The 18,060-nt window shown below is 37.3% G+C and overlaps 1 protein-coding gene across 2 annotated transcripts in view; it reads right to left on the bottom strand.

The window, feature by feature from the left end:
* Positions 1-4,050: 4,050 nt before the first annotated feature.
* Positions 4,051-18,060, bottom strand: part of LOC139700198 (uncharacterized) — a 56,283-nt gene continuing 42,273 nt past the window's right edge. For both annotated transcript variants that reach the window (XM_071598787.1, XM_071598788.1), the window contains exons 13-15: positions 16,803-17,062; positions 15,496-15,665; positions 4,051-13,583 (exon numbers count right to left, since the gene is read on the bottom strand). In XM_071598787.1, coding sequence (XP_071454888.1) covers positions 5,656-13,583; positions 15,496-15,665; positions 16,803-17,062 — 8,358 coding nt within the window. In that variant the 3' untranslated portion in view covers positions 4,051-5,655. The remainder of the gene's footprint in view (positions 13,584-15,495; positions 15,666-16,802; positions 17,063-18,060) is intronic.

The following is an 18,060-nucleotide window of genomic DNA, read 5'->3' as shown; positions in this document are numbered from 1 at the left end:
AATTTTCAATTGGCTAAATAGCAATTTGCCCATCAGACTAGTTTGGCTCATAAAGCTTATGTTATAGTATGCAAATATATCAAAAACCTAATTATGATACACGTGTCAAGAATGATCATTTCTAACCAAAATAGACATTTTAGGCTCCATATAACACTAAATGTATACACTCCATTATAAGTGCAGTCTAAAATAAACTGGAAAATACTAAAATAATATATTCATGCTGGGATTTATAATTCAATTAATGTTCAACAGAGGTTTTAAAACAATTATTAAGAGGTGCAGATGACTGCTAAGATAACTAGCCATATTATGAATCAGCAGATTTTCAACTAAAATAGAAGTGGGTCTAGGGACTTGGGTGACTTTTAAACAATTAATAAGAGGTTCAGAGAGACCAAGCATTGATATCAGCTTGCTCTCAATGGAATGGCCCAACCAGAGTATGGAAGGGTGCATTTTCATTATTTGTGCCTCGCTGAGGTTGACAGGGCAATAGGGAATGCAAGAACCATGAACAACTACCCAGAGAACAGTAAATAGAAAACCAATTATCCAAATACTGTATTCACGAATGGTCTACTGTGCTAGTTTCATCACTCCCCTTCAGGATGTAGGCTTAGAATGAAGGTCTAGATGAAATATTATCTCAGGGTATTCAGATTGATTTGAGTACGATTACAGATTTGATGATGCCTCTAATAATAGCACAATGAATCGAGAATTTTGTGTTCAGTTCTATTTTACATTGGTCCTGAACAAGAGGATAAGGGAAACTCTTTCATGTATTTGAAATCCACTTGAGTAATTGGATGTAGGTACTTAGAGCTTTGTTTTAACTGTAATGTATGACACTTACATGTATTCCATCAGAGTATAATGCACAAATATCATCATAGATTGCATCATTTGCTGGAAGGCTGAAAACCAGAGCAGCTGCTGAAACTCACTGTTAAGTAAAATAATCCATAACACAGCAGAAAGCTATCAAGGTTGACTGAAGTTGCATTATTAACAACATGCATTGTAGATTGAGCTAACAAGTTCTCAAACAGAATTTGAATTGAGAACCATAGTTTTTTTTTAAACATTTGTAATATTATCAAATTTGACATTGAACAACTTTTTTGGTCACTTACCACCAATTATATATCTAATTTTGTGATTTTGAAAACAACCAAAGCAATTAAAAACCATTGCCTTACAATGATGGTGATTTGCTAGCCTCTTATAGCATGCCTTCACTTAAAAAGATAGCAATTCATTAGTCCCATACTTAAATGCTGTTTATGGTGCAGAAATATTTTGAACTTTCATGGCTAAGTATGACCGATAACTTTTTCTGTCCTCCAAATGTTTTTTAGGTGTGATAATTTTAAGGCTCATATTGCACTCTAGTTTGTGTCATTGCTTGTGAGAAATGTTTTGTCATAACCATGGGATAATTTGAAGAATAAATCAGTGCTTCAAATCCACTAATAGTTTTCTTTCCAATCAGTGATTTGCTGATTTGGTATACCTTATGTCAAGACTTTTTAGAACTGCCAAGAAAAAAAGGTAAATCACTCGTCAACCTAATTAGCTCCATTTTATCACAAAAACAAAATACATCTTCCAAAGTTAGTCATCACCAGGAAATTGGATAATATGTGTGTAAAAGACAACCTATTAAACTTTAGTTTTTGTGTGGAATGTCTTTTTTTTGCATCATTTTTCTTATCCATTGAAATAAGACCACGAGATCAAATTTCTGTACATAATACAAGCACTTCTAGGACTTGCATAGTGTCTGTAGCCACTTGAGGTCACATATCTTTCACACTTATATCATCAACACAAACCAGTAAGAAGATGAAGATTTATACAGATGATGAAGTTGAAAAGACTCTTTTTGAGAGTGATGAAAGAATGACTGATAATAGTGAAGAGAGTGATTTTGATAGCTGTCATAACTTGGATGATGTGAGTAGTGGCAATAGCACAGAATTTTCCAGTGAAAATGAAGACAGTATCACCTGCGTGAAAAGACTCAATGAAAAGATCACAGTGGACCACTTGTGGAAGTGACATCTAAGCAGTTGCAGCATTGAAGAAATCAGATTCTCCACTACACCTGGCATGAATAGAAGAATAATTAAAGGTTTGATGAGGTTGTGGATCCAAGTGAAATATTTTTTTCCCAGTTCCATTAAGATTTTTTGTGACTTATCTCAATTGACATGAAGTGGTGCACTGATGCATATTTGAATTCTGAAAAAAATAAAAGAGTGAAATTTCAAAATAATAGTTCACACTAACTGCCAATGAAGTTTGAACTTCTTTTTTCACTAATGACACAAATTAAAACAAAAATTCAAAAAATAGCCTGCCTCAGTTTACAGGAACCGTATTTTTTTGCAAAGTTATCCCTTGAAACCATTGTATCCTCTCATCCAAGTAATTTCACTCACTGGTTAATAGAAAATCAATTTGACTGATAGAATAAAAAAGATCCTTCCTTAAATTAGCTGCTAAAATAAAATTGTATTTGCAGTGCCTTTTCCCAAGAGAAACGTTGCCATGCATTATTTGGCTATTTAAAGTTTTGTGGCATAAGATGAACATCCCATTCTGAGTAAACACACTCCCTTTGGTACGAGTTTCACAAAATATGTTAAACCACCTCAGGATATTGCATTCAATTCCTTTTATACAGGAAATATATTATAAGGAGGAAAATAAATTTCTTTGAGTAAGGCTATAGTAAGAGAATTCTGCATACAAACATTGGCTAAGTTTACTCTGTGGCATTGCCAGCACAAATTATCTCCTCTCTTTGTCAAGTTGATTGATGAAAAACTTGAGAATTAACTTCCATTAGAAGAAATCGACGGAAAATACTGGCAGGATTCAAAAAGATGAAAGGCACCCCCATTTCACAGCAGTACCAATGGAGGTGCTGCGGTGAAATGGGGGATAAAAATACGCACATTACTCGTGCATCACAAAATGCTCTAAATACAGAAGAAGCCAGTGAAAAATAAGGATGCAATCATATAATCAAAGGTGATTCTTGATTATGACACTCTTAACTTTTTATGGGAGTGTGGTGTGAGGCTTCATTCACTTATCAGATTATGTCAAAATTGAAAAGAACCTATAAGTAATAGAAATATTTGTTCATAAATAAATTACTAAAACATTATCTATAGGTATGATATTCTACAAGAAAAGGATATTCATATCTGACCGGAATGTTACTTAAGTGATACAAAAGAGACTTCCATTTTGAGCTGAAATATTAACTATTAGCCCAAATATTTTTTTCAGACTAATGCCTTAGACAAACCAAAATACAGATATGAGAAGCTATGAGATGAGATAATCTTTCTGAACTAGCAATAATTAAAGAATATAAGGAAATTTTAAAAATGGAGGATTTTAATAGTTGATTGAAATTATTGGAATAAATATTTGTTTATTGCTGTTCTTTGTCGAGGATTAACATTAAATCTTGTGGCTCATATTGTTCATGTATTCTACCAAATGTTAAAATCTATTTACAATTATTTGAAATATGAATCTAGGTCCTCGCAAATTTTCATAGGGATATGAAAGTAGTTAAATTAGTTATAGCATATTTTAAAACAGTCAATTTTCCTATTAATAAATTGTGATTTTGAGGTAGATAGTAAAGAAAAAATAGTAAGCCAATGGGCTAAGAACTGAGGTTAGTTGGTATTTATGACTCTTATATAATAATAACTTATGCATAGTTTTTGGCGTACAACTCTGGTATCACTTTGCATGGAAAGTATATGTATTCCGCTGAACGAGACCCAATCTGAGTGCTTTGAAAACGTAAGAAACAAGGAGGTCTTTGACTTTCACAAGAGCAGTGTTGAGTTTTGTTATTCCCTGCTCTTGATCACCAAAGTGTTCCCTACTATTTGAAACATCCATCAATAATTTCATCTCCAATATCCAGGTACTCATCATTCATCAACTTCAGTGATCATGTTGTCAAAAAATGATATTGGAGCATGGGATAAAATGTCAAACAATATATTTTACCTGTACAATTATTATTTATTAAAAAATAACAAAGAAAGTTATCATAAAAAATTTACAATGTCATAGGTACACACAAGAATGAATTCTCAAGATTATGAATGTTCTTGCGATATATTTTTAAAATTATCATTTAAAAAAACAATTACATGTTTCATTTCAACTCTCTACTTTAAAATTAAAAATGGGAAAGCAATGTTTTTCAATTCTCCAAACATTCTAATGAGGTTCACAAGCTCTCTCACATTAGTCATACTTTTCAACAGAAATCGAAAAACCAGAGGCATATTAGGCTTTAAATCTAAATTAATGTTCATGATAGTTACATACCTACTACCCATTTAACGAGTTCGTTAAAATACAGCATCATAAAAGTTTATCTTTTAAACTTTCTCAAATAAATAAAACTTAGAATAACAAGTACATATTGATTTCCCTGTAGGAATTTGTACAGTAAAAGGAAACACTATAAAAGAAAATTGGAATATTGGCTATGGGTTTTTATGGAACCCAATGTCATGTAATCTATCAAAAGCATGTGCCAACTGATTATGCTTAAGGCATATATAAGCAGAAATAATGCTTTGGATTTGAGCAATAATTATGTGAGTAGAATGTCTTATATTATATAAATGTTGCCACAAAAGAAAATAAAATCCCAAGCTGTACTTGACAAATAATGCCCTTGAAGAATGATGGATTATGGTGTGAGGCTATTTAAAAAGAACTTCCTGACCATACAATTATCTCAACCAGTAAATGACTATGAATTCATTAATCTGTAGAAGATAAATGTGTACAACACATTGCACAAAATAAACCTATCATGGATAATGCAAAGGAACAGAATACACATCTTAAAGAGATGAAACAGGCAGATAGACATAAAAATGCATCCCTTTAAAACCTGAATTAACCTCGGTGAATAGATTATAAAAATATTGCCAGCTATAATGTACACAGTTTACTTAGCAGCTATTATAGAAAAGTCAAAAGTACCAAAAATTTTTTTTAAATGCTTACAGGTTTTTATAAAGTGTATGTTTCATTCCAACAAATTATAAATAGATACTAACTAATGCTAAGAACCAAAACTGTGCCACCCTATAAGTGCTGAAGGTTCACTGAACCCAGATGGCATCATAAGGGGGTGCCATATGATATGGGTGCCAACTAAGAGATGGAACCACATGAGGTGAGGCAGAATTCACACTCACGCAAGGTGAAATTGGAGTCCCTCAGGAAGGAAGAATGATATTTAAGGAGCCCAATTCCTCCTCTCCCCCCTTCATGTCTCAAGGGTAGAGATGCCGATGGCTTTCCCAGGACAACACATGAACCATTTCGGTGGAATAGCAATTTCTAATCGATACAGAGATACAAATACAAAATGGCATGCCTCTGCTAATGACTCCATACCATCAAATAAACACATCACAAAAGGAATTTCTTTGACTTTTTTAAACAAATGACTATTTTTTTGTAACGGTTTAAATGTTAAGCATTTTACAAATTTCTTAGAGCCGAGAACCACCGTAAAAATATAACTTTTAAATTATCACTCGTAAAAGAATTACTGAAATTTAACCATTCTAAGCTTCATCATACTGTAAATACTAAAATGAATTTTCCTGACCAAGAAAATATCGACTTTTCTTGTTTTCCCTTCAAAATAATAATGGGCCCGTTGTTTGGACTCCTATTAATCCTATTCTCCATCTTATTTGCTTTGTCTCTCAATTCATCTGCATGACTTCCTGGATTAAACAAATCCCAATCACTATGAAAATGATGGAAATACATTTTCGAAGTGTACCTCTTCCAATAGTTTACCATCTTTCCTATGCTTTGATCACCTGGAAGGGTGAAGTGAAATGAGAATTGCCCTGTCCACATTTTGATGGAATATGTGTGATACCTGCCATGTTTGTAAATGGGAAAGAAGAAATTACCCTCCAGGTACCCACCATCTCTACTCTCCCCAATTTCTGTAGCTTCCCACGTGATTCCACCATCCATTCGATGGGGGTGGTGAGGGTGTCCAGCATGAGACTCATTGTGGTGACTTCTCCTATCAAATGCAGGCATTGGAATAAGAGCAGGAAATGAGCCCTCCCACATTGGTCTGGTGCGATGTCCTAAATTACCACCATAAATTTGTCCAGATTTGACAATCCCAAATATTTTTACTTTTCTGCCTACCTTGGGCTTGGGCTTGAAATGTGATGGGAAAGGAATTGAATATGGCAGATCATTGAATGGACTACTGGGCATATTTCTCTTGGAATAAGGCATATCATGGAATCGATCGACAGGTGGTTTTCTTTCAAGAGAACTACTTAAGAGCTTTGGATTTGCTGGCAGCGGTTTAGCTACCGGGATGATTGCGATTGCTTCCCCATTAAAAGTGAAATTTAGGGAGCCATAGTTTCCCAAGAATATGATTGGCATGGCTGTGGTCAAGCTAGTTCCTGGCTCTGGAGTTATACTTGCTGTTAACTGTTTCATTTTTATCTTTAGATGCTCATTTTGTGTGCTAGGCTCATCGTCATCAGGCTCACCCATATATGACTCAAATTCATCATGAGAAACACCTAATATTATGTAAGATGAAAATTTTCCACTATTTGGTACCAAATCCACGATGTTTTGTGTACCATTAAAACTAACAACAAATGAAAAGTCCCCGGTTAAATACTCAATGGACTGTGTGCCATTTAAAGGAACAAATATGGGAACTGCAAATGAACCCTTTATTTTTGCAGCATTTCCTGTAGTAAGATCACGTGAAATTTGGCCTGCCCACTGTACTGGACCTCCTATGGATGATGAATTTGTCGAGTACTTGCTGAAATAAGACTGCAGAGTTGTGAAAGGAATTGTACCATCCCATAATATCTTCTCTCCAAATGCAGGTGATGTGGAAGTTATTTTTCCTGTTATAATATCCATGGGCAGTCTTAAACTTTTATCACTTGATGTGTCCTCTGAATCTTTTTCAGAATAAAAATCACTTAGTGGAGTGAGAAGGATATTATGGATGGGAGGGAAAACAGCTGTGATGTTGCCTTCCCAATAGAAAACTTTCTTATCTGCAGAATAATTCCCCCAGAGTATCACGGGAACGCGAGGCATGGCCGAATTAATACCCCCACTTATCCCCAAATTTGTTGATAATATCATCATGTTCTCTACTTCCTTGATTGCCTTCAAGTCATAGCCAGAAGGATCTCTCGGGCCAGTGGACTTACGCTCTCGGAAAAACATAGGTGAGTTGTATGTTCCTGTAGGAAATGATGATCCCATATCAGTGTTGTTGTAAAATACGCTCATCTCTAGTTCAAAGTCTCCATTCCATTCATCAACAGAAAATGCACTTGGGTTTCCATGGGTGAATATGGGCACTGTGAACGAACCCTTGACACTTATGCCATTTTTAACCGAAGTAGTTGTCACTATGGAGCCACTCCATGTCACTCCACCTGTTCCATTGTAGGAAGTTGGATTAAAGGGCCAGTTGAAAACCCCAGCATCTGGAGAAACTGAGTCAAAAGGAGGCATTGAAATAGGGAGAGGAAGTGTAGCACTCCACCAAAAGGTCCTGCCACCTTTACTAAGTCCCATCACATTCCCTGAAGTAACTGCGCCACTGATGTATGGACTGGCAGCACCAACTTTGAGCTTAGTAGCAGGGGTCATGTCCTGCACTATAGCTTCATATTCTAATGGAGCTGGATTGCTTAAGTTAGCAGGAATGATTGCTAATGCATCACCATTAAATGTGAAGTTTTCAGCATCATAGTATCCAAATAACCATATTGGCATTGCTATCAGAGCATCAGCATCTGACTCTTCATTTTCTATTGAATTCATTATATCACTCAGAGCCATATTCAGTAGCATGTTACTCTTTGATTCAATCTGAGCTTCTCTTAAAGATAATTCTATGTTTGGGTGAGCAGGACCAATGTTAATAAATGTAGAAAAGTTAGCTTTGCTCGGGACCAAATCGAAAATGTTTTGTGTTCCACTAAATCTAATTTGTAATGATAAATCTCCCGTCATAGCTTCTACAGATACAGTGTCATTGGAATGGACAAATATTGGGACTGAAAATGATCCTTCAATCTGTGCACCATTACCAGCAGTTCGGGAAACATGCCCCATCCATTTCATGGGGCCCCCTATGAAAGAGGTGCTGTTAGAATAATGATTGAAATATGACCTAGGAGTAGTGAATGGAATTTGGCCATCCCATAATACCTTTTCTCCAAGAGCGGGTGACATGGATGTAAGGCTTCCAGAAAGTATCTTGAAAGGCAATTTAATATTTTTAATTCCATCATTCTCAGGATAAATTTGTCTTAATGATCTAGTCAAAGGGTCTGGCAGAACTGCATTTGATGCATATGAAGGAAAATGGCCAATTTGAAGTCTATCAGTCGGAGAGACATCCCACAAGGTATTTTTATGTTTTTTTTTAATGAGAGCAGACACATTAGCAGGCACAATTGTTATGCCATCACCAGTGAAAGTGAAATGTAGAGGGTCATAATCTCCAAAGAAGCATGCTGGTAACACCATCACGTCGGAATCTTCTTCAGCTAAATCTTCAGCCATTGACTTCATCAGTTTATTTATTGCCATATTCACAACTGGGCCAGTATCTTCCTCCAAAGCTTTATCACTTGGTTTCCCAGGAGCTATGGTAATGATTGAGGAATATGTTCCCTCATTAGGTGCCCAATCTACAAGGTTCCTAGTACCAATGAAGCTTATACTCATTGAAAAATCTCCAGTCATCGCCTCAGTGGTTACTCCTCCATTTGTATGGACAATCACAGGCAACGAATATATTCCCTCAATGTGGGCACCATTCACCACATCAGTGCTTCGAGTAATACGCCCTGTCCATTTCATTGGACCGCCTATGTAAGATGTGTTTGCAGAAGGTCCATTGAAATAGGAACTCAGAGTAGTGAAAGGAATTTTTCCATCCCACAGTATTTTCTTCCCAAAAACAGGTGATTTGACACTCAGGCTCCCAGTAAGGATTTTGAAAGGTAGCTTCACATTTTTACTTGGTGGTGTCACCTCTGAATCAATTTCAGCTGAAATTTTATTCTTTGAAGCAAATAAAAAGCTGGGTTTTGCAGGAAAAACTACACTGACATTCCCTTTCCAATAAAAGGTTGACTTATCAGGAGAATATTTTCCCCATAATATTATGGGTACTCTTGGCTGAGATGCTAGTTCAGTACCAGTCGGACTCACCAACATGGCTGTCATCATAACATTCTGAACTTTATTTATTGTGTCCAGATAAGAGCTAGATGTTCCTCCTTGGTCATCTGGCTCTTCTCGGAATATCATAGGTGAGTTGTAAACTCCTGACTTAAATTTGTCAATGAGAGGACTGTTATTAAATAAATCCATCTCTATATCAAAATCTCCATTCCACTCATCTACAGAAAATGCACTTGGGTTGCCATGAACAAATACTGGCAATTTGAATGAACCTTTGATTGATATTGCATTAATGTCTGATGTCTGCCTAGAAATTGTGCCACTCCATGTCACACCTCCTGTTCCATTGAAGGTAGTTGGCACAAATGGCCAATTGTAGACTCCAGCATTAGGAGACACAGAGTCAAAGGCAGGCATTTCAATTGGAACAGGGAAGAATCCACTCCACCAATATGTTTTGCCACTTTTACTAAGACCCATTACATTACCTCCGGTGACCCTGCCGCTGATGTAAGAACCCCTGGTAGGAATGCTTGGAATTCCTACATTGTAAGTAGACTGTACAAAACTACTTGGAACCACTCCTGGTAGCCCTCGAATTATTAGTGTCATGACACCATTCCAATAGAACTCTGTCTTATCCAGTGACTTCACCCCATGAAGCAGCATTATTACTTTCAAGGGAGTTGTGACATCTGAATCATCTTCGCTCATTGCAGCTGCTAGCTTTCCAGACTCTGCTGACGTACTTTCTTCTGTGAAATATATGGATGATGTGAAATTGCCCATTGAAATCAAAGTAAGAATGCTATCGGCTGTGACAGGAGGCCCTGTTGTGGAGTTAATATTGACCACCACGCTGAAATTTCCATTCCAATTCTCAATTGTCGGCCCAGGCCATGGACCAACCGTCACAGATGGGAAGTAAAAGACTGGGAAGCTAAGGGAACCATTGATTTGCAAATCATTGGTGGATGAATCAATCATTTTCCCTGATAGGTTTGACCATGTTAGCTCACTTTTATAGGATATTGCTGCAGGACCAGCTGAAGCTGTAAGTCGGGAACTTAAATTTAATGCAGCGGGCATTGGCCCTTTACGGTAAAATGGAGACTGAGGGAGGGTCACAGGGAAGTCACCATTCCATGTAATGCTTTCTCCTGTGGAATTTGTATTCATGGTGCTACTCATAGTGACTGAGGCCGACGTGATTTTCAAAATCAATGGTTCTATGAAAGTCCCACTCGTGGCTCGTAACTTATAGGAGCTGAGCAGAGTGCCTGCAGCCGGTAGCCCTCGAATTATTAGTGTCATGACACCATTCCAGTAGAACTCTGTCTTATCCAGTGACTTCACCCCATGAAGCAGCATTATTACTTTCAAGGGAGTCGTGACATCTGAATCATCTTCGCTCATTGCAGCTGCTAGTTTTCCAGACTCTGCTGACTTACTTTCTTCTGTGAAATATACAGATGATGTGAAATTGCCCATTGAAATCAAAGTAAGAATGCTATCGGCTGTGACAGGAGGCCCTGTTGTGGAGTTAATATTGACCACAACGCTGAAATTTCCATTCCAATTCTCAATTGTCGGCCCAGGCCATGGACCAACAGTCACAGATGGGAAGTAAAAGACTGGGAAGCTAAGGGAACCATTGATTTGCAAATCATTGGTGGATGAATCAATCATTTTTCCTGATAGGTTTGACCATGTTAGCTCACTTTTATAGGATACTGCTGCAGGACCAGCTGAAGCTGTAAGTCGGGAACTTAAATTTAATGCAGCGGGCATTGGCCCTTTACGGTAAAATGGAGACTGAGGGAGGGTCACAGGGAAGTCACCATTCCATGTAATGCTTTCTCCTGTGGAATTTGTATTCATGGTGCTACTCATAGTGACTGAGGCCGACGTGATTTTCAAAATCAATGGTTCTATGAAAGTCCCACCCGTGGCTTGTAACTTATAGGAGCTGAGCAGAGTGCCTGCAGTCGGTAGCCCTCGAATTATTAGTGTCATGACACCATTCCAGTAGAACTCTGTCTTATCCAGTGACTTCACCCCATGAAGCAGCATTATTACTTTCAAGGGAGTCGTGACATCTGAATCATCTTCGCTCATTGCAGCTGCTAGTTTTCCAGACTCTGCTGACTTACTTTCTTCTGTGAAATATACGGATGATGTGAAATTGCCCATTGAAATCAAAGTAAGAATGCTATCGGCTGTGACAGGAGGCCCTGTTGTGGAGTTAATATTGACCACCACGCTGAAATTTCCATTCCAATTCTCAATTGTCGGCCCAGGCCATGGACCAACAGTCACAGATGGGAAGTAAAAGACTGGAAAACTAAGGGAACCATTGATTTGCAAATCATTGGTGGATGAATCAATCATTTTTCCTGATAGGTTTGACCATGTAAGCTCACTTTTATAGGATACTGCTGCAGAACCAGCTGAAGCTGCAAGGGGAGAGTATGGTGAGTCTGTGTCAATGTTTGACTTCGACAAGGCCAATGGGTCTTTACGGTAAAATGGAGACTGAGGTAGTGTCACAGGAAATTCACCATTCCAGATAATATTTTTACCTGTCGTGTTTGTATTTACTGTGCTAGCCATTCTGACAGAGGCTGAAGTAATGGTCAATATCAATGGTTCAGCAGGACTTCCTCCTGTAGCTTGCAATCGATAGGGTTTTTGATCAAATCCCCCTCTATTATATTTTGGTTCACCTCTACCACGCCCCCCAAACCTTTTTTCTTGTGCCATTAAAACGTTTGAGGAATATTTTGGGACAATGATTGAGGCATTACCATTCCAGTAGAATATGGATTTATCGATTGAAGTATGACCATGAAGAATGACAGGAATAGTGACGTTTGAAGGAATACTATCATCATCCAGGGTAGACATTTCCTCTGGACCAGCACGGAAATATAAAGGTGATTTATACATATCCCCTGTAGCTAATGATCTAAGAGACATGGCCAAAGGCATGACTCCAGGAGTAGGAGAGGAGCGTAGGATGATACTGAAATTACCACGCCAGATTTGTAGTGTGAAACCAGATAGTGTAACTCCATGATGAAAGACGGGGAAACTGAAAGTTCCATTGAGCTGCACATCATCAGAACCATCAACAGGTGTCATAGACCCCGACCATGTTACTCCATCTCCAGTGTTGGTGGCCTTACTTGTTGCAGGCACCCCAACGCTTCTGTCAAAAGCAGGCTGAGGTATGGCTACAGGCAGTGTACCATCCCACCATGTTGTGACCACTGTTTTAGAATTGCCACTCACAGGGTTTAGTGGTGGACCAGCTACAGCCTTAACCACTCCCCACACAGCAGAGACGTCAACCGCAGTTGAAGCAATCTTTGGTTTGACCATCCCACCCATTGAAGCCGTAACTATGGGTATCGTAGGTGAAGGTAGAATGAGGGACACATTTCCATCCCAGTAAAATTCTGTATGATCCAAAGAATAGGTTCCATACAGAAAAACAGGTGCCATTGGCAATTTGGGACCACTTGTATCTGACTTGGCTATGAGATTTTCATAATCTTGAATTGATGGTTGGGAATTAGCCATTGTTGAGAGCTCTGTTTTGAAATAAATGCCTGAATTGTATGTTCCTTGCAGTGTTGGTACTCCCAGTGGACTAAAACTTGATACTAAGTTTAAGTAAATGTCAAAACTTCCAGTGTATGTAGCCATGGAAAAATCAAATGCAGTTGCCCCATGTTTGAACACGGGCACTGAAAAACTACCCTCCAAGTGAGCCTTTGTTGGATCTGAGGAGGTGAGAGAACCAGTCCACGTCACTCCTCCCCCACCATGATAAAATGGGGGAATAATCCCATCAGGGAAATCAGTTGATGCACTCACAGGAACCTTCTGGTCAAATAGGTGAACAGGGAGCGTCACGGGAAAAGTGGTTGATGGCTGCATTGCAAGAATGGCTGTGCCATCAGAACCCAGGGCATTTATGGAAGCTGAAGTCACTGTCCCTTTTATAAACAAGGAACCTGCAGTCACTGAGGGTGGGATGGGTTCTTGTAACTTCTTTGGTGCCACTTTCACATGCATTGAAAAAGGGCTAAGTTTAACACGGCCTACCATGCTTTTGTCCTGCCAGGCTTCCAAACGAAGTTGAGGAATATATTCACACATGAGGCGAGGGTTGCTGCCATCAACTGCTTGCATGACCCTCAGTTGGACACGATCAACCCCTGAGTTCTCACAGATAATAGAAGCTAAGGATATTCTACGAATCTCGGCCAACTGTTCTGTAAATAAAGTGACAATCAAAATTAATACATGTTTTAAAAGTGCAAGGCCATTGTACTTATTCACTCATGAATATTCTTAGATTGTATTCATTTTTTCATCATGTCCATAATCAAAGATAGGAGAAGAGTGGTTATTTTAATGTAATTTATGATTTTATCACTCACAGATTATTATATTAAAGTGAGGTTTGTCTACAATGAAAATCACCAAATTATTGCGCTAAGCATAGCAGTCCATCAAGCAACCCCTTTCATAATATACTTTTATAAAAGGCATGATGGAACCTTCCCAAGAAAATATTCTAAAGGTAAACTGCAGGCATTCTAATATTAATATAACATTCTATGGAATTTCAACCGCAGAGATTGTCCCATCCAACATGTATTTTTTCACTTCCCCTGCTTTCATGATGGTTTTTGCATGAACAAGAAACCATACACGGGAACAAGTTTTCTGCTACATGGATGGCCATATCAAACACTCACCCTTTGGAACATGAATGGGTTTTTATCCCTTTTTGGATGAAAATAATTCAGTTGAGTACATGTGGCATGTGATTTACGATAGTAACTTGGAAAATAGATTGCTTCTGGTATGAAGCAAAAGAAAATACAGAAGGCTGAAATGTAAAGAACAAGCTTACATATTTTTTAAAGTGGAAGAAAAGTAAATATTTTTAGTGACAGGGCGATACAAAGCCCCAAACATAGGCTTACAGACACTATAAGTGTACTGGAATCCTACAGAATGCAATAATGGTGAACTAGAAAAGGAAAAAGTAAGTAATAAACTTGTAAATACCGATGGAAATTGATAAATCAAGGATTCAAATTCAATACAAAAGGTCAAGAAGGAAAAACAACTGTGAAATTGGAATTGGGAAAATGGAATTAATGAGGAGAATTCTTAGTAAAGCACACATTATTAGCTGTGAACAAAGTCAGAAAATTATCATCAGAGAAGATATACCCATAAGCCTAATCATACAGAAGTAATTCAGATGAATAAAGACAGAAATTACATCTAACATGGCCATTCAACGCAACTAGGGTAGTGAGAAACAGCTATTACTGGTTATATGCATATAATCATAAATGCTCAGGGTTAAGTAAATCTGTATGAGAAATTTGTTTGCCATCAAGTTTAACATGAAACTTAAGGCTCTTTTCCACTTTGGTCATGCCCAGATCAGCGCAATGTCTTATAATATCATCAAGCATCTGTCTGGAATATTTCCAGGGAGTGACTTCAAATGTGAAATGTTGAGAGTTGGTGAGATCTACAGCTTTACCTTTAACATTATTGCACTGATCAGCCAAGGAGAACTTCTTAAAGATGGAATATGAAAGTCAGATGAAGTGCAAGTAGAAAAATTTTACCCTTCTAAACAACAGAATCTAGCTTTATTGCAAGAAAAGAAGGAGAACATTGTGGAAGGTGCAGCTTCATAACATGTGAAAGAAGTGAAGAATAGTGAAGTTCTAATATATTCCACAGTAACAAGGGCCCATAATGATCTTGTCAATGTAGTCAACTGGTGACATACTGGTAGGAATTATACCACCAATATGGTTGAAATAAGCATTAACCTCATGATACCAGTGGATAGTCTTAACAGTAAAACTTATAATATGTAATCATTTTAACATGGATTTACACCTCATCTCTGGCTCCTACTTCAGTTCTGACACTGGCAAATTTTCAAGAGAAATGGCAAGGAATACACATCTTGAAATACCAAGTTTGCAGGAACTACCTCTACTTGTTCATTGCATTCACATAAGTCAGAGAAATACATAACTCCTCTTTCACAGTAAACATCACATTTAGCATTGCTAACTTTTGGCATTAAAATAAGAGCTATTAAACATTTAAGTAATTTTATTTTAATTAAATTATTTCTCTTACCAGGAGTAAATGCTTGTGGCAGCTCTGAAGTTTCATACCAATACCGATCACCAGTTTTGAGGCGCAGAAATTGATCAGCAATGAGACAAGAGAATGTGGGTCCCAGAAGTCCTTCCCCAACAGGTATCTCTGACAAGCTGCCTGAATACATGTCAACATCATCAACAGTCCTGAAAGCAAATGTTCAGAACATCAGATTTTTAGTAGGTAGAAATACTATAAAATGTGTAGGTAATTATATGAATAAGATATAAATGTAAGTATATGATGTATCTTCCAGTTAAAGCATTGTCATTGTGCAGATATAAGCTTTATTTTACAATACATCTGATCTTATTAGACATATACACCACACTGAAAAAATCTTCAGCAATCTGCATGCCATCAATTCATTGATGTTTTTGCTTTGCAAAATATATTTTCCTAAGAGTTATAAAAATTAAACTTTTAGATATGTTTTATGATTCGCATCCCATCAATTCTCTCCCCATAAACTACAAGATTCAAGGGGTCTAAGGGCTAGTGTATTCCAATAGCCCTACTGTATTGGTTGGGGCACTGTCAACTGCCAGATAAAGGATAATCCATGCAGTACATTCCTCAGGGAGGAGGCTGCAAAGGCGTATCCAGTGGGGTAGCAAGTTAAGTTAAAAAAGCACAAAAAAGAGAGGTAGTCCATTAGTAAAATCTGAAGGAGGTGTATAAAAGTGGGTGAATTGCAAGGAAGTGGAATTTGAAGATGGTGATGGAAGGTAGAATTACAGGTTAGAGCCATTATCCATGGATACCAAGTACAAAATATCAATAAAATTATAAAAAATGGATTTTTTCACATTTATCAAAGAGATCTGTTAAAAAGGGAAGGCAATTAGAAAGTATAATTCACTAATCATAATTTAGTTTAAGACCAATGGCCATAGTCCCATTAGTTCATATTTTGATCATGGAATGAAGAACACAATGTATTTTACCACTGTTCTTTATTTTGGTACCACTGGTTTAAATACTTAGACACCATCATCAGGTATCGTCATAGGTACCTGACGATAGTATCTAAGCATTGAAACTAGTAGTACCAAAATAAAGAACAGTGGAAAAAATACATTATGCTCTTCATTCAATGAACATGAACTTCCAAAGATGAGCCATAAACCATCAAATTCATATTTTGATATTAAAAAGATTTCTTGAAAGATTATTTCTGCCAAAATCATACCTCACCAATCCATTTTAGATCATAACCAAACAGCAGGAAATCTTTCATGGTTATACCCACCTTAACAAAACCATCAACTTTCAGGACTCACTTGTACAAAGATGCCAGCCGCTCAAGTGCTGCCTCATCCATTTCTCCATTTAAATCAGAGAAGGAATGGGGGCGAGACAAGCCGCAGTGCTCCCTCCACTCGGGGTATGATGGCAAGCCATGGTCTCGGCCTCTCTGAACATTCAATGAGGCCAAATCAAGGCCATATCCCTTTTTCTTTCCTTTGAATTTACTTCCTGCTTTCTCCATCGCACTGTCATAGTCCTCGCTCCACTTTTGCTGGAACAAATGTTGTGTCACCTGTTCCAACAAAAGGAAAAATGAAGAACTTTTTTTTACATACAACATCCAAGAAACATGAGGTCTCTCTTATTTACAATGAGCTGAATTCACCTGGAAATAATGAGTGCATTATCCATTAGTTTGAGTGCAAAGTGGAGTTTTATGTGGCAGTGAAAATTGTTTGAGTGATGACTTCTGGAAATTCATTCAAGCATGCATAGAATTTATGAATATAGCAAGAAAGACAAAAAAAATCATCTGAATTTTCATATTTTTAAATATGAATGTAGGCATTTACAACAAAGTAATGAGAGTTTACTCATTGGAATACACAAATGTTGTCTTAGCAATTTAAAAAAGTAGAATGTAAATGATTTCTCACAACAGAACAAGTCATTGACTTTAGTTCCATGCATTTATAGGGTCATCTAATATCCCTGGGAATATTTGACAGTTGTGGGGGAAAAACGCAGACTGATTGGAATGTAATTTTGGGAAAAAGGTGAGATGGAAGTGAGGAAAGGAACTACAGTTTAGGTGCAAAGTATCACTGTGGGGAGAAAAAATATAGTTCTGCATGAGATGGGGCTTAATCATGATGAACACTTATTTTAAACACCACAACAAGTATAGGAAAACATTAAGAATGTTCAGGGATCCAGAAATATATCAGTTAGACATAATTATGTTTAGGCACTGATTTGGGAACAGTGTGATTAATGTGCACAATTTCCCAGGATGCAGATTCACATCATACTTTGGTCCTAATGAAGTCAAATATCAGATTCAAGAGGATAAAACAGGGAAGATGGTTAATGAAATGTAAAATAGAAACATAAAACAGGACGATATGAAAGGAGTATTAGCAGGCTGTAGAGAAAAATAATAAGTAAGGAAAGGAAGATGGGTACAATCAAAGAAAAATGGGAACATATCAAAAATGGGATTAGAAAGCCATAAAAATATCTATAGACAAAGTAAATAGGAAAAGGACAAGCAACCTATGGTTTACAGAT

The sequence above is a fragment of the Hetaerina americana genome, unplaced genomic scaffold, assembly GCF_022747635.1.
Source record: "Hetaerina americana unplaced genomic scaffold, ioHetAmer1.1.p SCAF_10, whole genome shotgun sequence".
Lineage (NCBI taxonomy): Eukaryota > Metazoa > Arthropoda > Insecta > Odonata > Calopterygidae > Hetaerina > Hetaerina americana.
Note: the sequence above shows the minus strand (reverse complement) of the source record. Positions and strands in the feature narration are given on the sequence as shown.